This window comes from Nothoprocta perdicaria, unplaced genomic scaffold (genome assembly GCF_003342845.1).
Source record: "Nothoprocta perdicaria isolate Ctin4 unplaced genomic scaffold, notPer1 scaffold_107, whole genome shotgun sequence".
NCBI lineage: Eukaryota > Metazoa > Chordata > Aves > Tinamiformes > Tinamidae > Nothoprocta > Nothoprocta perdicaria.
In genome coordinates, this window is record NW_020454172.1 from 199,172 (window position 1) to 227,145 (window position 27,974).

At 50.8% G+C, this 27,974-nt stretch overlaps 1 protein-coding gene and 1 long non-coding RNA gene across 2 annotated transcripts in view; one reads left to right on the forward strand and one right to left on the reverse strand.

Moving 5' to 3' along the window:
- Positions 1-3,300: 3,300 nt before the first annotated feature.
- On the forward strand, positions 3,301-5,119 carry LOC112952357. Its single transcript, XR_003250374.1, has 3 exons — positions 3,301-3,330; positions 3,645-3,843; positions 5,024-5,119. It is a non-coding gene; the product is annotated as an uncharacterized LOC112952357 (long non-coding RNA).
- A 7,503-nt stretch (positions 5,120-12,622) lies between these two features.
- The window catches only part of JADE2 (jade family PHD finger 2), a 32,823-nt gene continuing 17,471 nt past the window's right edge, over positions 12,623-27,974 (reverse strand). Inside the window, exons 5-11 of the mRNA XM_026046016.1 lie at positions 26,462-26,673; positions 23,460-23,627; positions 22,905-23,021; positions 18,404-18,865; positions 16,304-16,421; positions 14,771-14,899; positions 12,623-13,677 (exon numbers count right to left, since the gene is read on the reverse strand). Of these exons, the coding sequence (XP_025901801.1) occupies positions 12,833-13,677; positions 14,771-14,899; positions 16,304-16,421; positions 18,404-18,865; positions 22,905-23,021; positions 23,460-23,627; positions 26,462-26,673 (2,051 nt within the window). The 3' untranslated portion in view covers positions 12,623-12,832. The remainder of the gene's footprint in view (positions 13,678-14,770; positions 14,900-16,303; positions 16,422-18,403; positions 18,866-22,904; positions 23,022-23,459; positions 23,628-26,461; positions 26,674-27,974) is intronic.

Here is a 27,974-nt window from a genome sequence, read left to right on the forward strand (position 1 = left end):
TGGAGGTTGCTTATTCCTATGATTGTGATCAGTCGTATTTACAAAGGAGGCAATTTTCACATCTGGATCCAATTCCTAATGAATTTTTTTTTTTTGCACTCTTGACTATGCAGATTTCAATTACACATCACAAAAGAATGTGAGATGAAAAAACTGTCATTAATAAAGATGTTARTTTACAAAGTGTCTCAAATTTGTTTTTACATTACTTAAGTTCTTTAAGCTAAATGAATGCAGATTTTTATGGTAACTACTCCTGACAATATGCGCTGTCTTTCATTGCAGTGAGTACATACCGTAGCATCTGTGAGCTGACTAAGTTTTATTTGGTTTGAATTTAATTGAACGTTGGATTTAGAATGTACTGTGTAATTGAGAGGGATTGTCTTATTTTCTGCCTTGGTTTAATGCTTTTTTAGCAACAATTCCTGAAGTTAGAGATGGGGAGGATCTTTGAGATTTCTCATTTATCTTTTTGCCAGRTCAAGATTATTTCATGAAGTATATTAATTCTGTATTTGGTGTTCAGGTGCTGTCTGTGATGTGCCAAAGATGACCTGTGGCATTCACTGAAATATCATACCTGCATGTGTGTGAGCTTTATTGTCTTTGAATAATTGGAACTGAACCTTAAATAGAACATTTTGCATCTACAGAGTCAGCTCAGAAAAAGGTGGCCACTGTTTTCAACCACAGTGGATTCACAGATCTGCTTAAATTAAACCGCTCTGCTCTCTTGTACTGCGGGAATATTTAGTTGCTACCAACCACAGTCCAGTATTTCTATCGACTGCAGCGTGCTCAGATTTATTGTAAATAATGTAGTTATTARTTATGGACTTCAGCTGTATCTAAAAGCAGCAGAATCCACTGGCTCTCAGTGGGGACATGTAACTTATCTATACTTAGATGAACCACTTTTTGCACTAGTCTCTCAGTGTGGAAGTACACATTTTCTGTTTTGAAATGTGAGTGCTCTAAATGTTTAAAAGCATAATTAATATAATAAACTGCAGAAGAAAAGCTAAAACTGAAAACGTTCTTTAACATGTTCTTAATGTGATGTTTATTCTTATGTTATTCCATCACATGCTTGAAATTTAAATGTCAGGAATAGCAAAATAAAATTCTGAGTTGGAGTTTGAAGAAAAGGAGTTTTAAGTGGGTAGTTCTTGCCAAATAATTGCATTATTCAGAGCAGGAAAGAAGTGTGCTGCCTTAGTGCACCCTCTGCTAGTGGCTTTGGGTTTCCTCGCCTGGGCGCAGTCATAAATCAGCCTCTTGTTGCCTGAGGTTGCTCTTCAGGTGTGTGTGGAAGCAAATCCTCAGCTKGGAAAACTCTTGAGGATGAAAAATACATTTCCTTTGCTGCAATTTAAAATGGGATGGAAAGATTCAGTCTTACAAGGGAATTGTGTTTGTCCTGGGATGCAGCTGGCCTGTGCAGTGCTGATGGGACGAATGGGAAGTGCCCCTGARCTTCAGTGCTTGTCAAGCTGAGGCCCTTGGACATGGATGAGCCTGCTGGGATCAACACAGCCCGCAGGAGAGTGGCCTCCTCGAGTCAAGAACTGCTCTCCAGCCCTAATTTTCTCAGTTTGCATTTTCCAAATTATTTTTTTTTTATCTCGTAGCCAGATAGAGTATAATGAATCATAAGAAAGTATCCCTTGGTTTTCTAAAGACCCTATTTCTTACGGCAAGTGTCCAACCACATTAAGTAGCTTAGAGTATTTTATAGCAGTAAATGTCTTTTATTCCAGGATCTCAAAACTTTCTACGTGCCAATGAGGCCTCAACATCCTTTTGAGGCAGAGCAACCGTTACTGTCCTTATTTAGCCTGTGAAGGGAGGTCCAGAGGGATCATGTCCTGGCTGGTCGCTGCTGGAATAAAACACCCTGGAATTGCTCTTTCCTGGCCACAGCGACGTGCAGCAGCAGCTCGTTTGGGCCGGGCACTGTGTGCTGCACAGAGAACGTACGTTTCATCACATGCAAGGTGCTGCCCAGACCACTTCTGAAATGCACTGTTTGGGTCCCACTCTTATCCCTTATCCCGTTTTAAATAGAATTTTCCAAATATAAAGATAATAAAGATGTGCACTAACTTCAAATTGCATCGTATTAAGGGGACCTTTAGTGAAAGCATGAGGGTCATAGTAGATTTTAAAGGTTAAAAAGAAATCAAAGAAAAGGAATTKGCTGTAGTGGAATACATGCATGTGKGTGTGTATATATATTTTTTATTGAATAAATTATTACAGGAGGTRGTGTAGGAGCTGTTTCACTGCTGACATCTGACACCCTTGGAGTTGCTGTAAAGCAGGAGGGGAGTTTCTGCAGAAATGGGCGTTTACTCAAACCCTGCTCCGAAAATGTGCCCTGCTCCTCGTTGCTCCCTTTGGGGCACTTGGCTCTCTGAACATCCCCCACGGAAGAGGTGCAGGCCTGAGAGTCGTACTTGAGAAATGTCTGCGAGCAATTGTATTTTGAGGTAGAATCAATTTAGTTTTTTACTGCTTTTCCCACCTGGTCATCTGCTGTTACCTGTTCTATAATATCCTTGTTTCCTAACCTGTAACTTGAATCAAATCCTAAGGGGAAAGAAGAAAAAAAAAGTTTTCAAAGTTTTCAATTGTTTTCSCAGGCTGCTTGGAGAGTTTTTGTTCATTTTTTGAGAGTTTTTGAGAGTTTTTGGGCTGAATATTTAAAATCTTGGGAAAAAAATAATTAGGACCTTYACTGGAGAAGCTCAGCTTGTGTTTTCCTATCTGCCCTCAGATAGACTGCAGGAGGGAGTCAGTGGGAGGAGTGTGTGTGTGTTTATGTATATATAATATATTTTTTTTTAATATATTCTTTGCCATTGTTATTTTGGGAAAAACAACGAAAAACCAAGTTGGGTCATTACAACTGCTGAAGTTTGGGCTGCGACGTTTGTTTGACTGCAGCAAGGCCTCTGTAACAGATCTGCTGCATGTGACTCCGGYCTGGATGCTATTTCTGTCCCTGTAAACACGGAATTATGAAATAAACTCCGTGGCGAGGGCCCTAGCGCAGTCCTTGCTTGACCTGCTCGCCTGTCCCTGCACTCGCTCCGAGAGTCCAAAGTAATTTGGACTATTGCGGAACATCCCGACGTGGAAAACCCTTAGTGAAAGGAAAGACGGCCCAGCAAAAAAGCAATGAAATCTCCAGATATATCACCAGATAAAACGGGAGACACTGTGAGTTTCTGTAATAACATCTTAGGCACCATGTGAACATAAGAGCCCTTCACAAAGACAAGCGCTATAAAAAAAGCACTGAAACAGGTTTGCTTTCACACGGTGCGTATTTCAGATAAGCCGTGGTATTGAATCTGGGAAAAATAAAAGCAAAGCCGGGCGGGTGTAAGGAGCGCGGGCGCGCTGCTCGGAGCAGCTCTGGGCTCCTCGCTGGCGGCAGGCGGGTGCCCTGCGCCAGCCCTGCTCGCCAGCCCCGCTTGCCGGGACAGCCCGGCCCCCCGGCAGCTCCCGGCTCCGGGTGGGAGGAGAGCCCGGGAAAAGCAGCCAAGGAGGGAGGGCAAAAGCAGGGAAGAAGAAAAAGAAAAGATCGATGGGACATGCTAGACTTGCTTCTGCCTTGTTTTCCTCTTTTGCAGGGGCGATATCCTGGCCAGGGTCATCTACATGTTGAGCATCCCCAACCTTCCTGAAGCAGCACCTGCCTACAACTCTTTCTTATAATCTRTAGAGCACCCGTTGCAATCCTGTATCTGCTCCTTTTAGCCCGTATTTGCCTAACTCTAGGAATTAGACTATGGTCTCGGTGTTGGCCGTATGGAAACCTGGGGTCTGCAGGTGTGTTGTTGGTTGGGATCAGGCTGGGCAGGGCRTGCTGGAGGGAGCGGGGCAGAGGGGAGCGGGATGGGGCCCTGTGTGGGTGGCTGACTTGCTGGGTTTCATGGATTTATTCCAAGCTGGGGCTGTGCAGCAACCTGAGCTGTTTGCAGTCTGTCTCCTATATTAATTTTGTTGTGTTAAGGGTGAAAAACAAAGGGAAGTTGGAGGAGCGGCTTCCCCCAAGTCCTCTGCAGCACCGGAGAGCGCTCTGGTGAAAAGCTCTGCCTCATGGGGAGGTCATCAGGAGGGGTTGGCAGGTCAGCTGCTGCTGGAGAGCCAAAGAAAACCTTGCGCTCAAAATGCAGCTCGTTCCTCCACAAAAACAAGTCGTGCCCCATATTGCACCCTGCCTGCCAGCAGAGAAGAGGCAGCAACTGCTGAGGAAATTTTGCCTAGAGATTTCTTCCTATTAGTTTCAGAAGCAAGGATAGGACAGGGCAAACGAGTAGAAAAACATAAAAAACTCGACTGTGTAAAATCTCGCAGCAACAAGCTACCTGCTGCCTAGGAAAACCAGGAATTTGGGACATTTTTAAGTCCATGGACTTCCTTGGGTTGGGAGCAGGAGTCGTGGAGTCCCTGCTTCTCAAGGGATGTTCTTGCCTTCTTCTCTGCGTTCAGTGGGCTGCCTTGTGCAATCTTCCTGCCCCAGAGGTGGATCTGGGCCCAGCCGAGCCGGGCGGGTTTGCGGTGCCTGGACTTGCAAGGGGCTCTCCCCGAACCTCCCTTCTGACTTGAGCTGGTTCCGTGACGGTGGGAGCTCGAGTTATAACTTAATCACGAGCAGAAAAAGCTGCATCGTGTGTTGGGGAAGGCGCTGAGCATCAGTCACCCCAGGCACCAAGGGCCTTCTCTACCCTGCTGAGGGAAATCTACCTCCAAAAGGAAATTCAACCTCAACATCCCCAAGTATTTTATGCTGGAGCTAAAGACCTGAGATGCAGTTAAGATCTATCTAAGTGATTAAATGAAGTAGATAATTTGGATGATAGCCCCATTTCCTCCATAAATTCTATGGTATTAGTGATATCTCAGTAAGAAGCAATTTGYTTTCTACCTAATGGAAGCCTTGCTTCTGGAAGCTTGATAGTTCCAGGTATTTCAGCTCTACCATTTAGATATTTGCCTCTCCTTACAGGATTTTGCATTTGTATTTGAAGAGCAGACAGGCTGTCAGTAAGATGCGCTTCGTGTGCGTGCTGTTGGTAAAAGCAGATTACAAAAGAAAACAGAATGATCATTTCAGGTTCACCTTGGGAAGCATAAAGCAAAAGAAAAGGAGGCTTCGCTAGCGGTGAGTCAATGCAGTGATAAATTGCCTGGTTATTGGTAAATAAGGGCTGGCTCCTCTCCTGCTGGGAGGCCTGCGGGCCACCCGAGGGGCTTGGAAGCGGGTGATGCAAACGGGTGAGTCACCTGGAACAATAGGTTCTTCATGTGAAATGACTCAGGATAAAAGAAAAACAGGTTTTTCCATAAACTGAAGCCTGCGAAATCACAAGAAGGGAAAGAAAAAAAATAGTCGCAGGTCTTTAACCCTGTGTTGAGCGTGTTAAGATTGTTTTCCTGAGGAAGAATGAAGTGATTAGAGGAGATGCCTCAAAGCAGCTGGTCAGCCCATAGGATCTGCTTTAAGTTGGCTTGCTGCTTCCGGGGAGTTTATGCAGTTATACATGGGTGTATGGTGGAAATGAGAGTGCCTCATCCCATATCAGGGTGCAGCCCTTTGCCTTCATCGTGCTTCCTGCCCTCTCTTTGCCAGATTTAATGGGAAAGGTTGATCCCGTCAAGCAGAGCCCTGCAGGTTGCAGGTTGCAGGAATTCCTACTCCATTGCACGGGGCTGCCCACGCAGCCCCAGCTGCTTCTTCCTCGAGCCGAGGGCTCTACTGGGTGTGATGCTGTAGAAAATAACATATCTGGTGGGTGATAACGAACCCCTTCCCTCCAGAGAGGGTGGGATGTGCCCGCTTTATAGTTTACATGGCCCTAAAAATGCCTGTTTGGGGTATTCCATGGAGTTTTATTGCAGAAAATGCCAGTTTAGCAATCTGAATGCCAATATGGACTATTATAACTATATGAAATCAGAACAATTGGGTAAAGATGTGCCATGTCAATAAAAAGACTAATCAGATTAATTCAAAATGTTCAACAAGCTAAGAACTAAATGGTTTATTTCCCTTCTCATATTTATTTGTGTTTACATAAGAGTCAGATAACTTCCAAATAACCTCCTGAAGTAGAAGAAATCCAGGGTTTTCACCAGRGGTGCAGGCATTTCTCAATAGCATTAACACTATATATATTTAATTTTCAAAATTTAATTTCAAAGTAGGAAGTTTTGCTTCTCAGTAGCGTGTCCCTCACCCCTGCAGCTCTCTGTGCTGTTCTTGTTGCTTTCCATCTATAGGTGGCAGCAGGCTTTAAAATCTTTATCATTATAGCATGCTTTTTTTTTTTTCCCTCTTTTCTAGGAGCTCATAGAGTAAGATAGTTGCGCAGAGATTTCCAGGATTTCGGTGCATGAAACCGCTGTGAGAGAAATAATTTCCCAGGTCTAAAACATTCTTTGCAGCTCTTTGTGGAAATGCTTTATGAAGATAGACAGCAAAAAGCCAAACTAGGTTGGTAAAAAGGGAAGAGCAACAGCTGGTTTGGCCCAGTGTAGCCTTAAAAAGAGCTGGTGTTTTTGTAGCTAATTTACCTGATTGAAATAATGTGATTTAAGACTTCCCTTGAGTGCTGCTGCTGGTTGGGTTCCCAACTCTTTGCCAAAACCTGCCCTGGTTTCCTTTCTAGAAAGAGGCTGTTGTAAGAAACCTACAGGTTTGTGATTCATGTTTTGCTGTTTTCCCACCTATTTTAGGAATGACCAAGGGCTAAGAAGAGCTGGATCTCACGGGGAAAGGGCACCCTGGCATTAAACAGTGGTTTTGCCACTTCGGGATGGAGGAGACCTGGCTGGGCTCTGCAAGGAGCAGTCACTCCCCTGGCAGAATTTTATATATCACCCTTGCAGCTATTAAACCTCCCATGGCATTTTTCACAAGAGAGGTGATGACAGCTCTAACTTCTTGCTTCAATTCCTGTGTAAGTTATTACACTTCACCTGCAAAAATTAATCATTGCTTTAATTGAATAAGATACCCTTCTTGTCCTGCCCTTTAATGGATGGGATACTGCTAGAATAATCGTAATATCTCACCCTGAACCCATAAAAGCGACGGCATTTTTCACAGAGGACAAAGTGAAATGACATCTTGCAAATGGTGCAAAGGGCTCGTGTAAGGTGCAAGGTGAAATAATTAGGTAATAATAAAATTGCAGTCACCGAAGTGCATGTGTAGATGATGGATATCTCCGCCCTGTGACTCAGGCGGGAGGAGAGGCTGCCACAGAGCAAGGAGAAGCTCTGGGTCACATGCAGTTGTGCTCCATCTGCCAGCTGTCCCAGAAGAGGGTGACAAATACAACGTGTTCGATAGAGCCGAGGGAAGGAATCTGGAAGTCACGTAGTCAACGAGAGGAAGAGCCACGGACACCACCCGAGCGCAAGGATTCCTGGATGGGACCGGGAGAGGGTGAATTCCCAGCACTCAGGAGGGACAAGAGCGGATGATATTTTCAGCTGCACCACAGGGAATTATGTCATGGTCTGACTGAAGAGTGAATGAAACCACAGTTTTCCTCGGCTTTAATTTCTAGTTCTGCAAGGAGAAGTATGTGCCAATATATTTAGCTTTTCTTAATACCATGTTTAAATGTGTGTGCTTTGTACAATTTGCTTGCACAAGCCAAGAAGGTCATTTCCCTCGCTCTGGGGACATGATATTTATGTGAACACTGATAAATGGGAATCCCGAATCACCAGCAAGCAGCACACTCCTGAATTCAGGGGGTTCTAGGTCAGTGATTGATTCAAAATGTGTTCTTTTTAATCACATCCTATTGGTGAGGCTGACCTCTCCATCGTGATCTTCCCAAGCTTGCTCCATGGTGAAGCTCTGATGTGACGCCCAGGCCCTAACAGCGACTTCTGGTCCTGCACATCCCGGAGCCGAATCCTCCAATCCAATCAGGTTTTSAGAAATTCCCTGGAATTACGAAAGCCAAGAGGAACTGCAGGTTATTGTGGGAACTTTACAGCTTAAGCACAGCACTAAATGTAAAACCCTTTCAAAAAGGGTCTGTAAAACCCATGGTCTGTTGCTATAAAACCTCCATCAGTGCCTGATGCTACGCACCTGAGTGCCTGCACTTGCTGCCAGGAGAAGTTCAGCCCCTTTTTGAAAGCATTTCTTTATGGATCTTTTTCATCTGGAAAACAAAGATCTCAATATGCTTTTGCACATGTTTTTTTTTTTCCTGCTATGAAGAGGAGAAGCTGCCTGTGGGCTTAATGGCACTTGGGAACACAGGTAAGCTCCCAGGCTAAGGAAAGCATGTGCTATCCAGCTGACACAGCTTGGGATGCCTGGTCAGGGGCCGGGAAATCCCAGTGCAGGTCACCGACAGCTGCAGGGTGCTCCCCTGGCCCTGCAGCAGGGCTGTGGGACGGTGTCCCCTGCTCCGCGTTGTCTTCTCCATCTTGACGGGGCAGGGAGCAGGAGGAAGGGCCCACGTTGCCTGGATGTGGTTGCCCGGGGGCTTGCAGCTCCATTTAGATGACAATATCCTCCTCTTTGAGTGGAAAAATCTCCATTTTCCAACCAAATCTGAAGGGATTTTACTGCTCATTGCCAGTTCAGAGGCATTCAGGGTGATTTGGAGCTCAGGGTGGCAGCAAGAGGGAGAGCGGAGAGGAGAGCACCCTGTCTCGGGAGGAAGAGCCACATCCTTCCCACCAGGCACATCCCAGGAACAGGAGGCAGCATCCCTGGTCCCTCATCCTGGTCAGGTCAACCTTGGGACCCGGAAGAGGCACATGAGGGAACCTGGCCTTTAAGCCATGGATATTTAGTTCAGCCTTCCCAAGGGGCAAGCCTGGCTTTGGGCTGCCTTTCCGGGGCCCCTGTGGCCAGCATGTGCTTTGGGGCATTGCCCTTCCAAACCGGGGCTGTCTTCCCACTAAACCCCTGGAATCTGGTGCCGCAGGGTCCACACCAAGCCAACAACTCCTGTGCTCTCAGCCAGGCCCCTGGAACACGCTGCACAACCGCAGAAATTACACTGCCATTAAGGTGTAATCAGCTCCTCCTCCAGCCACCCAGGGCTGCTRTTTGGGATGATTGCTTGTCTTAACGCTCCCCCTGTTTCCTCCAGAGCCATTTGCAATGATCATTAAAAAATAAAGGAGCTTCCTCCRGGTGTGGGATGGAGCTTGGTGCACCTGGCTCCCATGCGGATCATCCACAGACTGTAGGTGAGGGTGTAGTAACGGTGACACCAATGGGCACCAGGGACCTTGCTGTGAGCTGTGCTGGGGGCAGCTCGGGATCTCTCTTTAAAGAAGATCAGAGCAAAAAGCACCATGAAAGATGCAAAATGATGCACGTTACCTCCCCGCCATTTAGCACCTAAAASCAAACGCAACCTTTCAAGCTGGGTGACAAAATGTGCATTCCTGTGTGCCTTGCTCCAGCCCGTGGAGCCCTGGCTGCATTTTCCCAGCCCAAGGCAGCTCTTCATCATGCACTGTTTTACCTGCAGCTAAATAGTATATAAGCCCGGTGGCTTTCCCAGCGCGGCCCCACACACAATGCCAGGACAAGCACACACATAAAACACTGCTTTATTGACTGCATTTGCCAACACATTGAGGAATGCAAAGGATTTTTGTCTCTCTTTTTTTTTTTTTCCCGTTTGTTTTCTCCGTAAGCAATGGGCCATGGTCCCAATGTGTATCAAAGCATACACGGTATCTAAACATGATGAAAATAATGGCAGACAGAGCTAGTCCAAGGCAACACAAGGAGCATGCATAATACAGTCTCACACAGAACGAGTCCGGTAACATCATATTGCTTTAAGGATTAACTAACATGGAAAATGTACAAAAAGGAGAAATAGGTTTTTGCATTAATGAAAAATACATTTTTTTTTCTCTACAAAGGAATTTCTAATACAAGAAAATAAATATTGCAACATAAGCCAAAAATAATTTAAAATTGCTCTTTTCAATATATTTTCAATATTTCTCTTTTTATATTAACAAATGGCACATCACGTTCTTTGAAACAAAGAAAACAGAAGGGTTTTCCGCCTCCTGCGACATTCATATCGTTTCCTGTAAAAACTGATGTGAAGCGGGTCTGGTTGGTGTGTGGAATGGAGCAAACGGCAGGAGGGGACCCCGAAGGGCAGCCCAAACCGGCACCCGCGGGAAGGTGCCGGTGCCAAGGGAAGGGAGGCAGCGCAGGGCAGGGCGGGCAGCGCCACGACGAGGCTTTTCCAGTGCAAATGTCCATTCCCGCCGCGTCTCACCAAACGCCGGCGATTCCCCAATAAAATAAATGCCTCTTCTCTTTCGAGCCGCTTCAAAATACATTTACGTCAAAAAAAAATAGCCCCCCCCTTGTGCGTTTGCTGCCCGCGGCGCTGCCCGGCTCATCCCTGCGCTCCGGTCCCCCGGCACAAGCCCCAAAATGTCTTTTTTTTCCCGTGRTTTTCGGGGGGCTGCGGGTTTGGTTGCTCCTCGAGGGCCGCTCCGCGTTGCTGGCCCGTACTGGCTCGTGCCGAAGCGGATGGACGAGGCCGCGTACGGACGGTGCGAGTCGTGGAGTGCTGTTATACCATAACTGAGTGAAGCACACGGAAGCGAGATTCATTAAAAGGCAGCATATTGATTATTGTTATGACTCTTATAACTAGGATACTGTAGCTAAAGCTCGCAAGCCTGATAAGATAAACTAAGTCCTATTTACTGTATTTAACATCTGAACATACCGAGCCTCGGGCGAGGAGATTTCCAACCTCCACTTTCCACGCGTTAGGCCAACTGGCCTCACTGGTGGTTCCCGTCTTGCCGATTTTCCGTGTTTTTCCTTGCTGCTGTTGCTGACGAGCAGCTCATCGCGTTTCCCCCCGCGAGGACGATTCCCAGGCATGTTCAGTCGCAGTTCGCCGCGGTGCCGGGGGGACCCAGGCGGGTACCGGCCCCAGCGAGGCTGCAACGGGTTTGCTAGACTGCCATTTTTCTCGAGAATAAGGACTTTTTTTGAAGGCTGATCAAAGATGACCTACTCTAACCCACCAGAGAGAGTCCGTTTGCGGAGTCTCAGAGTTTCCAAAAAAGAAAAGCTCACAGTGCAATGAGCGAAAAGCATCAGAAATCAAAAGGGTAGGACGCAGTCCCGGCGGCGGCCGCGGCCCTGCGCCCCGGCGGGGAAGCGAAGGCCGCGGGGCATGAGTGTGGCTGGAGTCCTTGGGTGCGAAAGGAACTTCCACTGTCGCATCGTGACAAGGGTCCGGTTTCTGGCTGTGCTGCTTTACTGTCAAAAAAGATTCTTTGGCATCCACAAAACTGCTTGACTGATTTGTTTGACGACTGCAAGAATTTTGTATATCTTTTTTTCCTGTTTGAAGTGATGGGTTTAACCAGGTGCAGAAGTGTCCCAGGTTTCTTTGATATATGTATTTTTTAAAACTTTTTTTTTTATTTTTAAAAAACAACAACAACAAAAGTTTCAGTGAATTCCTTTTTTTTTTTTTTTTTCTTTTTTTTTTTTGTTCCCTGAGCTCACACTGGGGTCACTCCAATAAAACACGTAGCATGACTTAACTGTGACCTTTGAAGCCAAAACCGAAGTAATGGTGCAATTAAGTGCAAACATGGAAATTCGCCTGACTCATAGGTAACATGGGCTTTTAAACAACATTTAAGGCTTATTGGGGACATTTTATGCATTAAATTATTGTAATATTTATAATGTCAGCTTCTGTGAATCACCCTCCCACTACGAGTCAACAGCTTGTAACCAGGATTTAAGGAATAAAATTAAAAATAAAATAAAAGGATAGGGAGGAATACATTCGCCATCGCCATCCTGGCGTTTAGGAGGAAAATGGAAGGGTGAAGGCGASCGCTGTTGTTTCCTCGCTGCGAGGAGACCGAAGGGGTGCGGGATGGGGCTCCTCTGCGCAGCCCGGGGCATGAGGCCCTTGCAGTTGGCTGATGTTGGCCAACGGTTGGGACCTCATGGGGCTGAAGCACTTGAGACCCCTTTTCTCAGCCTCTGGGTGTCTTCGTTGGACCCCTTCTCCTCCATCCTTCAACCTGTTCCCATTTGGCCTCGCTAAAAGTGAATYCATTACCCTGAGTAAGCCACTTGCGTTCTTCAGAGGACCTTCGCGGGGGTCCGGGGACCTCCAGGACCCGCAGTGGCCTCCAGGACCTCCCATCACCAACTCTTCCAGCCACGCTGGAGGAGGATGGGGAGGGAAGGCGGCTCGGGAAAGCCCATCCCGCTCCCCACGCTCGGGCTCCGCAAGGATCCCGACCGCACCACAAAGGTGAAGAGAAAAAAAAGTCTTAAAATAAAACAAAATAAAAAAAAACAAAACAATTCCCACCGAGCCAACGTCGCTCTTCCTCCGCCCCGAGCGCTTTCCTCCGGCCTTTTTTGTGCTTTATTTGTTTCAGCATCACCAATCTTCTTCCTTCCTTCCTCCTCCTCGCTGCGCCCGGGCCGTCTCCCTTCTCGTGAAGTAATGCCCATGAGGCCGCCGCGCACGCGGGGACGGGGACGGCGCCGGCGCCGCAGCCATGCGCGCCCCGTCCCGCGGCCCACGCGAGGGGACGACGACTGCCACAGTAACCTACGTGGGTGAAGCTGCAGCTGCATCTCAGGCAAATACAGAAGAGACAACAGTGCCAAATCCGGGACGATTAATATATACACACACACACACACACACACACGACATGTTTAAAAACCCCCCTCGCTCGCGGGACCAGGAAGAGGTTGGACATGGCAGTTGTCACGGGGCGGAGGCCGCGCAGCCCGTTAGGAGGCCAAAATGCTCATCCTGACGATGTCCTCACCGGCCGGCTCCAGCTGCCCGCGCGGCGCCCGCCCGCCGCGCGCCTCCCCGTCCGAGTCGCTCATCTCGGCGTCCGAGAAGTAGCCGTCCGTCTCGGCGTCGAAATGGTGCAAGGCGCCCGGGGGCCGCTCGCCGCCGGGGGCTCCGGCCTCGGCCTTGGCGGGCTGGCAGCGGCGAGTCCCTCGGCTCTCCTTTGGTAATTTGAACCTCGCTGCGGTTTTGGGGCTACCCGCCGGCTCAGGCACTTGGGCCGCGGGGCTGGGCTCCGGCGGGGGACGCGCCGCCGGCTCCTCCTCGTTGCTCGCCGAGCTCCTGGCGTCGCCGCCCTTGGGGACGGCTCCCTTCTTGGGCGCCTTCCTGGCGTCGCCACGTCGCTCCGGCGGCRCCTTGGCGGCCGCCTTCTCCACCTTGGCGGCCCTGGCGTCGTGAGCGGAGGGCTTGGTCGCCTCGTCCGACACGTCGCTCGCGGCGTTAGTCCACGGCCCCGGAGCCTCCTGGCGGCTCTTGTAGACGGCGTCCGGGCTGTTTTTGGGCAGTTTTTTCTTAGTGTTYGTCCTCGTCCTGCTTTTGGCTTTCTTGGCGGCCTCGCTCTGCTTGAAGGGGGAGCGCAGGGAGTGATCCATCATGAAGCTCAGCAGGGTCTCCTCGTCTTGCAGCAGCTCCTCGGAGAGGCCCGCCGTGCTGTCCTCGTGGCGGGCGTTGTTGAGCGACCACTCGCTCATGGTCACGTTCTCGGCCGTGATCTGCACTGACTGGGCGAGCCAGCTGTTGAAGAAGGTGCCGTCTATGGGGAAGGAAGTCGACAGGCCTGGAAACATGAGAAAAAAAAAAAAAACAGAATTACCTCAAACAGTCAACTTTCCCTTTGGTAACCCAAAAACCAGTGCATGCGGGTGTCGCTAAAGCTCTTTCGTGCTCCTGGAATAAACACTACCCTAGTTGAAGGCCTGCATGAAGCTGAGTTGGATGCTAAGGTCTCTGCTCCTCTGCCAAGTCCAGGGATGAMGATCAGGACCTCGGGATCAGACCTTCTGCTATGAAGATGAACCACTTTGGATGCAGTTCCTAATGGGCAGGAGCTGTAAGCACAAAGCTCTCGTAGTCCAGAGTGAACAGCTTGGCAATGGTCTTGAACCGCCCACCTTTACATGGTCATAAAGCACCACACTCTAAAGCAGGTTAAGGGGATCAATTTCCAAAGACTACTTAAAAACAGTTAAATACACATGCTAAGGCAACGCAGGAGGAGTGTGAGCTGGAGAACCATCTGCAACCACTCAAGAGGTGTGAAAACTCAACGAGAGGAGCAGCAACGCCAGCCTGTAATAGAAAAAGCTCCAAAACTTCTTGACAATTGTGTTTGAAGAGAGAGCAAGARGAATGCTATGGTGCCCCAAAGGATGCCCCAAGGGATGCCCCAGCTTTTTGCAACAAGGATATGGTTGAAAGACCTTTCTCTCTTTTTMCCCCTACGGTGACGAGCAGAAATACAGAAAGGTCTGGAGGACAGAGCACTGCAGGCAGAGTCAGCTTTTTCTGCATAAAACTAGACAAATTTCGCACATGTCCCTTGGGTGGTCTGGGGCTGCTGACAGAGGTGGTGCGACTGGCCACCCTGAGCATGCAACCAGTTAACACACCAGGTCACAAAGACAGCATCCAGCCCATGCAGGTCAAGTGCTGCTCCAGACATGGGTAAGTCTGGTTTCATCACCAGAAAGCAAAATAAAATAAAAATAAATCACTACTAAATCAAATTTTGTATTTCTGGAAATTATTTTTTATRCTGCATCCTCCCAGTTGGGCTGCTTTGTGCTCCCCACACCAAGGTGGTCTCCATCTCCCTGTTTCCCCAGGATGGCACCGTGGGGGAAACGTTGCGGCCGTAAAACCAGACTTACCCAGTTGTCCCAACACAGTTTCGTTGACCGATTTCCTTTTCTCYGTCTTCTCCGGACTGTTTTTTCTACCATCTCTTCCTCTCCTTCTCAGGTCACTTTTCTTACCCTTTGTCTTCTTCCCAGTTTGTTCTGGTATTTTTTTAGAAAGAAAGGAAAACTCCATGTGAGATCACATAACAGGGATGCTACGGCCAGCAAGCCACCCCGGATGCAGCTCCTGCAAGTCCTGCTCCTTGTGTTGCTTGGACAACACAATGGTTCTAAGGAGAAATGGGAACATTACTTTCTGAAATGGAATCCGTCAGGAAAGCAGCAGGTTTCAATGCCAGACAGTGTCTATTCTCCACTTCATGCAAAAACATAAAATAAAGGTGCATTCATTTTACATGGGCCACTCTCATAGTTTTATTAAAGATCACCTGCTTAAATCATCTCTTTTCAGTGGGGCAAACCTCTACTTCTGAGTTTTCACGTGGGAGMCATTCCAAAAATGCCTGGGGCAAAGCCCTCTCTGGAGCAGCTCCAGCAGATTTCGGCCAGTCACTACCATGGCAGCTGTTACAATCTGGGACCAAGATTTCCAGAGTCCTCAAGCCTGATCTCCTTGGAGCATCCTGCCTTGGATCCTGGGTCCAGCAACCAAGAGGGACCCACTCAGGGCCCTCAACACACACATGGTTCAGCCTCCAAAACCTCAGCGCAAGGGAACTTCAGCACGGACTTGCTCAGCCCAGACAGTTCCTGCAGAAACCCCGAGCACGTGATGGCTCCAAATGCAACCGCAAAGCCACAAACACAACGTCGGGCAGCAGATGCTGCCAAAGCACCAGATGCTGATGCTGGAAACTGCTCTGGAGCTGCAGTGTCCGCACCCTGTGCTGCCATCGAGAGAAAAGGAGGAGGGACCAGACTCTAGGGGTGCTACTTGATAAAAAGAAAAGAAATAATTAAAAAATAGCAAAGAAACCAACTTTAAGTTCCTTGATAAAAAGGTGCCCGAGACTTTGCATGAAGCATGCACAATGCTCTCCACCAGGAACTACGGAGCAGAGCGAATTATCAGAGCTAAGGGGAGATGGCATCTAGCAGTACAAGCCAGCCCATCGGCAGCTCAGCCTTCCCTTCCCGACAGAGCCAGGGGCAACAGCAGGAGATCCAAAGCAGCTGCTGCTGCGAGATGCCAGGGAGCCAGCTGCCATCAGGGATTTGCCATCTCAGTCCAAAACGGAGGTGCCGGCACCAAGAGCTCCAGCAGCAGCAGCTCCGTGGCATCCTTGCAGAGAGGGGGATCAAGAGGGTTCTGCAAARAAACAAGGATCTCCAACACTCTGGTCACCCAGGATACGACTTTATTACGTGTTTCTGCACATAGATAAGTGTTGGGAGAGTCAACACACAAACTATGCTTGAATGACACAGCGAGGGAGGGGATGGCTCTCCATGATATTAGGGATGCTGGCGGCTCGGACATGAGGCTTCAGAAGACAGCATGGACGGCACCCACGAGCACGAGCTTAGGGAAGAGGAACCCACCTGGGTAAAGATCCTTCTCAATCAGCTTCATCTGGAGGTGGAAGATCTGCTCCTGCAGCTTGCAGATGGTGTGCTTCATCTTCTCCCGCCTCGTCACCATGTAGCAGAGGTTCCTCACCTGCAGAGGCACAGAAAAGAGCTTCCCTTTAACCCCGGCCCCAGGCAGYTTCCCCGAGGGGACCTGGGCAATCCCACAGGCCGGGTGCTCCAAAACCTCCTCCTGGGGCTGTTGGCATGTGCCAACACTACACAAGAGGGCTCCAGGGCTCAACTGCATTAACATGTATGAGGAGGAAAACCAAACAAACAACAGCAGTGAATGCTTCAAAGCCTGAATGACTATCCTGGCTCTGGAAACAAAGATCCAGGAGGAGGCAGGAGGGCTGGCTGCCTTCTGGAGCATGTGGGCAACACGCACAAAAGCTGTAAGGATGCACGGGTACCTCCAATGCAGSGTCTGGGGTTCGTTCCTGCCCCTTATCCTATCTTCTCCTGAACAGAAACAATGAGTTAATCTTGAGCTTTTACCACCAAAGGCCACTAGCTGGAATTCACATAGATCAGCACTGCGGCACCGCTGCTTCCCAGGGCCCCAATTCCGCCCCAAAAGCAGAGTCTACAAGGTGTCCAGCAGGGCCAAGTACTCGGTGACCTGCTATGATTAATCAAGATTAACTATTAACATCTATTGTGATAGAGCCTTTAAGTCGTGCTGTTGGCAAGTACTAGTSACCAATATCCACCAAACAGGAGCAGAGCCCAGAGAAACGGGAGCGAGCTGTTTTATGGTCTTACCCAGGCATAGTGATGCTGGTAACACAGCGACTTTTCTAACCTCCTGCTAACTGCTCACAGACCTAACAAAGGAGCTAATGCCCCAAAAGGAGGCTTGGAAGGCTCAGGAGAAAGGATGCTATAGAACTAGACCTACATATAGAGCGGAGAAGAGATGCTTTTTCTCTTTCCTTTTTTGCCTGTAATCCCCTAGCTGTAAAAAAAGAACAAGCAAGTGATAAACTATATATCTTATTACATTCTCCTCTTTTTGCTCAGGACTGAAGGAAACAYCAGGTTAGAATTTCTTTACAAGGAAAACAACGGCCTCCAGCCACCTGCATATCAAAGCGTTTGGTGATGCCTCCTTCCTCTCCCGGGATTTGCATTCCTGGGGTTTGCATTCCTGGGAGAACAGGCGGCCGTGGGGATCCGCACCCACCTGCACAGCCGAGCGCCGGCGGCACCCGCTCCGGCCCGGGGGCTGCCGGGTCTTGGGCTAAAGCCAAATGGAACAGGGCTTGGAACGAGATGAAACAAACAGCACCAACAGCAAAACAAACAAGTAAATGAAAAGAGGCAGAGGGTGAAAAAGAAGGTCAAAATAAAGGAGGTCTCCATAAGGATTTGCAGGGAATAGGGCATTTTTTGTAGCTTTAATTTGTGACCTTGCAAGTTGAACAAAACRCAGTGGAGAGGAAACAGCAGAGCCTTGTTTGTGTCACCCACCCCAGTGACTCTGGTGCCCGAACCCTTAGGCCGAGGTGTTTTTATGGCCCCAGCAATCCCAGACACAGAGTTTTGGCTGGACTTGCTACCAAAAACCACAGAAAGGGCAGCGCCACCGATGATGCTATGGGGAAGGCAGCTCGTGTCGCCCCGGAGCGGTGCCATGAGCCGGAGCAGGAAGGAAACCCGGAGYGCCGGACTTTGATCGGGCCAGGACTTGCTGTTCCCCAGAGGGACAGCAAACAAACAGATCCTCCCCGGGTGAGCAGGACACGTGTTGGGGACTGAGCAGGAAAGGAAGAGCAGGACTTGCGGTCCTGAGCTCCAGCAGCTACACCACATTGCCTACAGTGATGTAGTGACCAGGACCACGCATGGACCTCCCAGGCTCACRTGCAAAGGCAGAGTGGTGTCTTCAATTCTCCAAGTTAACCTGAACCTGCAGGCTGTTCTTATATATTAACTACCTGGAGCAGCTTCTGGTGCTGCCCAGGTGAGAGCCACCCTGACAGGTTGGTGCAATGGTCCCAGGAACACTGAAAATGGCCAGATGAGGGTTTGGCTTGGGATCTGAGATGAAGCAAAACCTGTACTCACCCTTTCCAGGTCCTGCCTAAGGTGCGTAAAGAGCTTCAAGCGCCGGTAGAGAACGTCCTGCTCTTGCTGGGCCAAGTTGTCCACTTCATCCGTTTTTGGTGTCAGCAGAGGCTTGTTGGAGTTAGCTTTCCTCTTCAGCTTCCAGTACTGGTAGACAAAATCCACKAGCGACTCGCTTAAGTCAAGGTTCTCGGCCACCTCCGAAGGCTTCACGAGTTCATAGAAGTCCTCCTCCAGCTGCTGGAGCTTCTGCTTGCGCAGCGTGACCTTCTCCAGGTCCAGCTGGCCGTGGTCGGGCTCTGTCCGTGCCTCCTCGGGGAGTTTGGTGGCACCAGAGCTGTGCTCGAGGCAGAAGGACTTGAACTTCACCTCATCGTTGTCCGCCAGAATAGTCCTCATGTCGAGGTTGTGGTCGAAGGCGCAGGTGACGTGGAACGCCGTCACGCAGGCGGGCATGGAGCACTGCGGAGAGCAGAACGAGGGTTACGCGGATCGGGATGTGCCTGGTGGATTTCTCCCCATGGAGAAATCCACAATCCACTTCTGCTTCCTTCCACCAGCCCCTCTTGCCTTTCGCCTCAGCTACGAACAGCCGGACGGCTCCCGCTGGATAAAGGGCCAAGGTCCAAGCGCGGAGCTGGGGCCATGGGAGCTGGTGACGCTCCCCGCGCGCTGCCTCTACGGCCAAGAGCTTCTCCCCTCCGCACTGCATGGTCTCCAATGAGCACCAGGGAAAAGAATAAAACTGAGGTGCACGCGGGACAGAGCATCCTGAAACTGAGCTTTCTAGGCATGGCACAGTGACTAGTTTGGATAGAAGTGACTAGTGAGTCATAGTGAGTAACTAGTTAGCAGTCACTTTGAGCTGTACAGGCTACCAAGTCTCTCACCTACTTGCCTCAGCAGAGAGCACCTCCCATGCGTGTCTCCTCTCATCAATTCCCAAGTTTCAATGCAATTATTTATACCATAACCCAGAAGACTCCAGCCCATTCCAGCTGCCAAGGAAGTGCAAGAAGCCGGTGCAAAGCAGCTTGGTGTGGTCGGCAGCTGCTGCTCCCCCAGCCTCGTGATGCTGCAACCTTCACCCCTGCGACAGGACAGCCACAACAGACAGACCACCCGAGCACACGTTTTTGTTATCAGAAGAGGAAGGAAGGGAGCAGAGCTTGGCTGTCACTCCCAGGTTTCTCCAGCAGCGCTGGGTTATTGGGCACTGCCCATGGCAATGTGTGCACTTGCACCCAAGGTAGAAGGAACAGGGCATGGGGAYGCAGTGGCACATGATGGAGACGCTTCTCCATGCGTTAAGGCACTTGCAGACTGGTGGCCTTGGCCAGCCGCAAGCTGCCTGCATGGAGCTTTCCTGACAGGTGGCCAAAATGAATGGTAATTCTGCTGCAGTCGCTTCTGTTCTGGCACAACCACTGAGGTCCCTTAAACTAAATCACCGGGAAGATCCCGCTGGATCACCCTGCAGCCCCAGGAAGCGACACAAGGGCTCGGTGTGGACACCAGGAGCTCGGTGTCCGTCACGGCAGCAGAGCGCGGCCCCAGCGCACGCACGTGCAGGAAGGCTGAGCCGCGGGAACGAGGGGAACCGAATGATGCCCGTCCTGGATTTCTCCTCCAACAGATGGAGAGCGGCAGCCGGYGGGGACCGTGCCCAAAATGCAAATAGGACACGGGCAGGCAGCGGCTGCCAGGTCTCCGAAACCGGGTACCCGCTTGGTGCGGGAAGCCAGGGGCCTGGTGACAGAGGGCAATAAAAACACGACGGTCGCCCCAAGCCCCCTGGGCACAGCCGGCCGCTGCATCCAACCTGCTCCTCGTGGGAGCCTGGGATTTGACACATCAGCCAAGCGGAGCGCCAAGGAGCCAGCAGAGCTGCGAGGGGAGGCTTGGAAGGACAGACTGTTACCAGCGCTGAGCTCCGGCCAAGCCGGCGGGCACGACGTTTCTGCGGCCTTGCAAAGGCCACGCGGGGGGTTTCAGGTTTGGTCTCCAGAGCCGACGGCCTCCTCTGCAGCTCACGGGAAGCAGCAGAGCAGCAAGAGCTGATGCTCACCCAGGAATTCTCCTCCCAGAGCATTTTCCCCACAAAAGCAGCTCAGCAGAGGGTGGCAGCAGCAGAGCCCTGGCACRGGGTTCTTCCTGGCTCTTCTGACATGCCACAGCAATCTGGGTTCATGAATGACACGCAAGCTCGGTCCCTGGGGACACTGTGAAGCACAGGGCACCCTTGGCACTTCTGGAGCATCAGAYCTTCCTGTCGCTCTCCTCGCTGCTTTGGCAGCTCCACTGAGAAATCTCTGAGGTACCCCGATATCTCCTTGTGTCTGAGCACAAGAGCCACCATGAAGTCAGGACACCCCTTCCCGGCAGAAGGGCATCTGCAGGGCTGTGCCCCTCCCCAGCCAGCGTGCCACCACGTGCACCCGGCCCACATCTCCTTGCAGAAAGGCAAGGGAAGCAGCTGGGCACATGCAGCAACATGGGAAGCACTGGGGAGCCTTTCTTTGAGTTGCCCTCTCCTTGTTTCCATTCTGGTGGCCAAATTTGGCTAGGGGAAACCACCTAGATGCACAGAGCCTCGGTGCCTATGCAAAACACCTCCTCCCCTTCGGAGCTGCAACCTTTGCAGAGGCAGATGTTCTCTCCAGCTGCAGTTCTATGTATCAGCAATCCCCCCTGCCCAAAACTGCAGCCCTYGCTCCTCCCGTTCACCTTCCAGCAAAGCCCAGATCCAACTGGCCGCMGGGAAAAACCACCCCTGGAAGCTGTGACCTACCAGCCAGCCACCTGCCAGGCCCTGAGCATCTAATTCCCGCTGCCGAGATCAAAAGCCAAGCGCTTTAACACGAAACAACCTTCTCCTTTCAGAGCAGCATCATGAGCCTAAAGCGCTGGCTATGGGAGAGAGATTACACCTGTATAAGCAGGCACAGACCAGAAACGGGCTCCACAAACGCCAGCTCTCAGAACAGAGCCCAGCAGCACAGATGAGGACAGAGCACATTTATTGATGTCCTCCCTCTTCCCWCCCCGTGGCATGGCCAATCCCCCTCGGTGACACTCTCCCACTGACACATAAACCACGAGCTGTCAGCAGCCACGGTGACAAAGCCACCCATCCTGCTCCAGGTGCCCCTTCATGCAAACGCAGCCGCCGGGAAGGCTCTCAGCTAACACCCGATGCGGCGCTAAGAGGATGAAGTCTCTGGAAAGCTGAAATCTTTTTGATGCTGCCAAGTCTTTGACTCGCCTCCCTGCCCCTCCGTTCTTTGAAAGCGGTTGCTGCTATGACAAGGTAGCTCCATCTGGCAGCGTGAATAAGCAGATCCATCCCGAAGCGGCAGAAAGGGGTGAGTCAACGCCGGAGGTTTAAAGAAATATTGTGAGATTTCATTGCAGGCTCAAGGGATTGCTTTTAAATAGCTCCCTTTCGAGTATTACAACCAAGGCAGTTGCATCAACGTAGCGGAGGCTGCAGATCTCCCATCTCCATCGTCCTGTTTGGCCGGGCAGCTCCTTGTCACCCCAACACGGCTGCACACATCGACCTCCGAGACACGGCTCCCATTTCCACACAGGAGGCGAATGGTCAGCCTTGGAGCACACCCAAAACTGTCTCCCCGTTTTTCACAGCTTAATGGCTCTTCCACGTCCCCCTGCATKTGCAGAACGGCTGCAGCTTCCACGTCTGCTCTGCCAAGGGAAGCAGCAGGCAGCAGCCCTGCGCAGCCGGAGCGGGGCGAAGCAGACGGAGCAATCGGATGCAGATGACACGGCAAAGCTCCCCACACGCTCTCCCACCAAAGGCACCGCGATGCAGATGGAGGCTTCTCCTCCCTGCCCAGGGAGATCCCCGGAAGGTCTGCCTTGCTCTGGGAACAGTGAGGTCCATTGGGTCCCGATTCTGGTCCAAAATGCAAGATTAGCCCCTTCTTTAGCCATGGGGAGGGCAGCAAATCGGACATCCACAGAGGTCTGCTCCAGTGGGGTGAAAGAGGAGAGCACTCAGCAGATCCCCTGCTTYGAGACCAGGGAGGGCTGCGAGTCCTGGCGCTTCTTAGTCCTCCCCAAACAGAAGGGCTCCACGTGGAACCCTGCTGGTCTCTGAAACACCCGGGCTTTCAGTCTCGTGGGTATCTTACATTTCCAGCAGCTATTCCAGCCTCACAGCCTGATGTTCCCGACTTCAAACCAAGGTCGTTTTCAGTCCCAGTAATTACTGTGTCACTACAGCAACACCGCTGTGCTGTGCCAAGAAACTTAATCTAGATTCTCAGCACTCAATACATTAAATAATTACAGATAACAACATTCAATGATGCCTGATTGGCGTACGTGCTCCCTGCCGTCAGCTTTACTCTATCATGGCCTTAGAATAAGAAGAAACCTTGGCCAGATCTGAGCCCAATAACAGCTTGAGACTCTCCAGTGGCCGCTACAGGCACAACCAAGAAGGTCCAAGCACCTTCAGCACTGAGTTACATACCTGGATACACGTCCCAGTGCACTCCTTGCAGAGGCTGCAGGACAGAGCCCATCTGCTCGCTGGGATATGGGAGATCTTTGTTATGGGTTCCATTTTTTCAGGACATCCAATGCTAACCTGCTCACAAAGGAGAGGACAGAACATCAAGACCAACTACCAGCATAAATCCCCTACAGAGATTTATGTAGGAGAGAGGGAGGGAGGTTTTGGATTGTGGGTTTTTTTTTCAGGGTTACTTGTAATTTGGAAAAAAGAAACCCTCAGACCCAGAAACAAATATGGATGAAATGAGAGGAAAAGATACATGCTAGAGGACAATACGTTGTTTGGACACTGCTGAATATCTCAGCTAGGTGCATAAAATTAGCATTATCCAGCCCAAGCAGGTGCCCTGAATGTCCCTCTGGGCAGGAGCTACAGACCCAAAGACACGGGCCAGCAGAACAAGCATTGCCGCCTTCCTCCTCCATCCACCCAACTCCTTGTTCGGGGTTTGGACATGGCCCCACGCGCCGTGCCCTCCCCACGACCAAAGAACCCCATAGAACATCTTACTTCAGGTATCCATAAGGCACAGCTAACGTGGACCCACTTTGTCCCGCTGCGGGTGGGCTTGAGGGCTCCCCCTCTCTTGGGGCACAGCAGACACTTGGGCTGGACGCCCAGGGCGCAGGTCCGGCACAGCCAGCTCCCGATGGGCACCTTCAGGATGCCGTAGCAGGCCTGCATGGACACGAGTGGTTCCCTGTTAATCCCAGGCCACAAATCCCTGGAAAAGCCCCATCTTCCATCTAGTCTTTCCCAAACACATTCTAAACATGGTGGTTTATTGCATCTGGGCATCGCAGGGACCACAAGCGTTGCCCATCTAAGCTCTTCCTTCCTTGCTACCTTCCCAATTTTTGCGTGGAAACGCAACGTATATGAAAACAAGCAGGAACAGACACGTGCCTTGGGTCTCACGGGGCCTGGAGAGGACGCAACGCAGTGTGGAGAAAACCACCCACGTAAATTGGGGCTGAAAAGCCACAATGCCGCAATGGAGAAAGACAGCCACATTGCTTAGAGAGCCAACCCAGGTTGAAGGGGAAGTGAAAACAACTCTATAAAGGCAGAAGTGAGTGAATATAGATCAGAAGCAGCCAGAAACTCGTAAAATTGGCCAAGAAATCCAAGACACAAGGACAGATGTATGGTCAGGGGAAGCTGAGAAAAGGCTTCAGCAAGGCACCATGCAGACAAGCGCTGCCGCCGAGGGCAGCAAAGCAGACACGCTTAAGAAATCATTCTCCTTCCTGCTTGGAGAAAATCCAGGTGATAAGCCCTATCACACAATGATGACAATAAAGTATTTTCCACTTCAGCACTAACTTTGGAGCATCAAGACCGGAGGGATTTTAAATGGCAGGTCCCAATATCCTGGAGTTTAGTTTGCCTCATGAAAGCTGCCTCTAGTTTCTCAGGGGAAGAAGCCCGTTTATGATCAGAGAGTTATGCTAATAAAGAATTAGAAGAATTAAAGGAGGTAATATCGTTGCTGCCTGTCTATATGGGTTTGGGGGAGCAGGTCTTGCCAAACTTAGTTTGTGCTTCAGAGAGAATCCAACTTTGGCTGATAAAGCCATTTCTGTAGCAGATTTTTGTCAAATATCCAATTTGGTACCAAGTGAAATAAAGAGAGTAAACACATAGATCAACCTCAAAACTCACAAGGAAGCAAGGAATAACTATGGTAGCTCCAATGGATATGTTCAGCAATCTCAGCTTGCCATTACCTATCCCTACAGATTCCAGAGCAGCGAAGCTGACATTTTCCTGGAAACCTCCTGGAAATCAAATACCTCCTAGAATCAAATACCACAGAACCTCCTCCCTGGCCATCAGTGGCTCCAAAACATGATCACTTGCTAGCCAAACACAAGCTCCCAGCACTGGAGCAGGGATGCTCCCAGCACTGGAGCATCCCCTCATTGCAGGGATGGAGCTCTGGGGCTCAGCAGCGGGATGAGGGGCTGGAAGCTGGAAACGGGCAATTTTCCCACTGAAGGGAAATGCAGCAGTTTTGCTGCGAGAGTAACAAACCCGAACGATTTAGCAGTGGGGAGAAGGAAGCTGAAGATTTAAAACGACGATTGCAGGCGCTTCCRAAAACGATAGGCTTTGTGGGAATTAATTAATAGCAAGTCTCCTGGCTGGCGTTATGCAGATGAGACGATTACAGTGATCCCTTCCGGCGCTATAATCCAGGAAYGTGTGTCTGGGCATCTCCCGCCTCCCGTGCGCGGCATCTGCTCAGTAGAGCGAGTGGCCGGGCTGAGCCGCAGCACAACTCGTGACACATCCTGCATCTCCTCACTGCATAAAGCAGGGTTAGATTGGATCGCTGTCAGTGTAAGGGCTTAGGGCGCCATTCCCTGCTCCCTGCACGCGATGCAGAAGCTCCCGTTTCTGTTAGCGGTCTCTAAATCCAGCCACCCGCCCGGCATCGGAGCGGAACCGTCCCCGCATCCGGCGGACTCTGATTCACTGATGGAAACGGTGCAAAACACCCACCTGCCTCAGCTATACTTATCCGCAGTGCTCCCACCTCCGGGAAGCGCYGAGGGAAAAGCTGCCCGGAAGATCAGCAGATGGATCTCGTGGGGGAGGAAGAGAGGAAAACCCAGAGGCAGAGGGAAGCGGAGGGCTCCAGTGTGGCCCAGCAGCTGCTGTGGCCAACGTGACAGAGGCCGTGTCCCCACTCACACACTGGCCTTTCCTAGCAAACATCTCCTCTATGACCTGCAAGTGCACGGGCTGGCCCAGGAGCCTGCAGACACCGCTGTGATTCCTCCTCTCCCGAGGAAAAGCCCTGAAGCATCTACATTCCATGATAAAAATAAAAGATTTTTCTTCAGGCAGTAAATTAAAGTGAAGCTCCACACCTCTGCAGCAAGGAAACCAGGAGGAAAACYCTGCCACAGGAGGCAGTGGAGATGGAAAGTCCTTTAGCCCTCAGCACAAGCCCACAGGGTTATTGCCATGGGTGAAGGTGCAGGAAAGACTTGCCCATCCATCCCACTCGCTAGCACAAGATCGCAGACCAACATCCTTCCCAACCTGCCACCAAGGGGGACCAGGGAGCAGGCTCTGCATCCAGCCTGGTCTCTCCTGGACACTGCAGATCCCTCAGCAGCAAAATACAGAGAAACACGTTCGGGAAGCAGGTAGGCTGGAAGAATATGGACATTGACAAAAGAGGAGACAGGAAAAGTCAGAGATGAGAGAGCAAAAAGGAAGGGGCAAAGCCAGAATGCGGGAAACGCTGGAAAAGCAGTGTTGGAACTTCTGTTGGAAAGAAAGCAAGGAAAGCACACGTGAAATCACCTCCAGTCTGACAAAGACAACGCTTGCTATCTAAGGAGCACAGAAGAAGTGCTAGGAATCGACTGCAGAAGCTCAAAGGCAGCACAAGAACGGGGGACTGTGCACTACGGCAGCACAAGGATGGGGGAAAGCAGGCACGGCAGGAGCRTGGAGGGGGACACGCAGAGCAAGGTCTCCCCGCGGCCGCTCACCTGGTGCACGCAGACGTTGCACTTGTCGCAGAAGACCATCTCGTTGCCGTCYTCGCCCTCCGGGGAGCGGCACACGTCGCACACCACGTCCTCGTCGTACTCGATGCCGAGGCCCTCCTCCGTCTCGATGGCAATGTTCATGTTCTCRTAGCACATGGTCTCCAGCTCCTCCAGCACTCTCTCCAGGGTCATCTCGTCCAGCTCCGGCTTCTCTGCAGGGAATGAGAGAGYGGATGATGTTGGCATCGTACCCACATGGGGCCCACCACCCACCTGCAGACTCGCCCATGGTCTTTGCTGCACCGTGGAGGCGCTTTAAGCTTCTCTTTAAGAAGCAGATCTAGGGAGATGAGAAAATTGGTGCTTCAGAAAACGGCTGCTTCTAACTCGGGATACGGTTAACATTTCATAGACAGCAGCAAAATATTGCTGCCGGCTGAGAGCAGCGAGAGCCATTGAGCTGAAGCAACGCGGATAATTGGCTCTGACAGCCTAAACGTTCGAGGAGACAAGTTCTGCAAAGGCGCTTTCTGCGGCGAGCGCTCAGGCGGGCTTTGGCAAAGCAAAGTCAACGCTCTAATTGTGATGGCTGTGAAAATTGACCCTTTTCAGGCCAATTAAACGGAACTGTAAAACTGAAGCCAAAGGCTGAAAACAAGAACAATATTTTTTTTTTTTTTTTTTTTAACACCCATGTTGGGTTCACAGGAGCCAGAAGGTGAGGCCCAGAGCGAGCTCGTGTCCACCAGACTGCTCTTTGCTATGTCTGCGCTGGGATCCTTAGTGAAAACACGCACTGGAGGTACTTTACATGTGGTTCATCCCCCAGGAGCAGCGGGAAGAGGAGGCCAATCCCAACTGTTACCGGCTGCACGGAACTCTATTGATGGGGAAAGAGCCGGAACGCGGCTCCCTGCAGCCCAGCTCCACACGTGCCCTCCGGAGACACCAGCCTTGGTGGCCTTCCAAGCGTGACTTCACACAGGCTTTACCCGAGCCTGCTAAGAGCAGATTGTTCTGGGCCAGTGTTTTGAATCAGCAAAGGCCATTACAGCAGGATGAACCTGGAATTACTCCATTTCTCCCCATATTTCTAGTCCCTGCTCTGTAGAATGACCATTGGGATCTCCTTCCCGCAGCAGGGAGCTGCCGTGAGCCCAATGCTCAGTGAACCTGAGCCTCTGCCCATCCCRAGGCCAGAGATGGGAAAAGGAAAGGGAGGATGGGGGAAATTTCTGCAGGAAACCTAAGACTGACCCGYGCCAGGGCCGGCACCACGCGGGTCCCGTTGTGCTGCAAGTGGAAAGAAACCTCTTGGCACGGCAAGTGATCCGCCCGCATGCACCTCAGCTGCCGAGCGCCCTCTAAACATTTAATTGCCAGCGATACCGCCAGCAAAACCCGCCAGCAAAACCCGCGGGAGAAAGTCAGCGCCGGTGCCAGGAGCGCTCCAAAGCCCTCRGGGCCCCGCGGCGACGCAGAGCGCGCGGCTCCGTCCCGCAGGACACGGGGA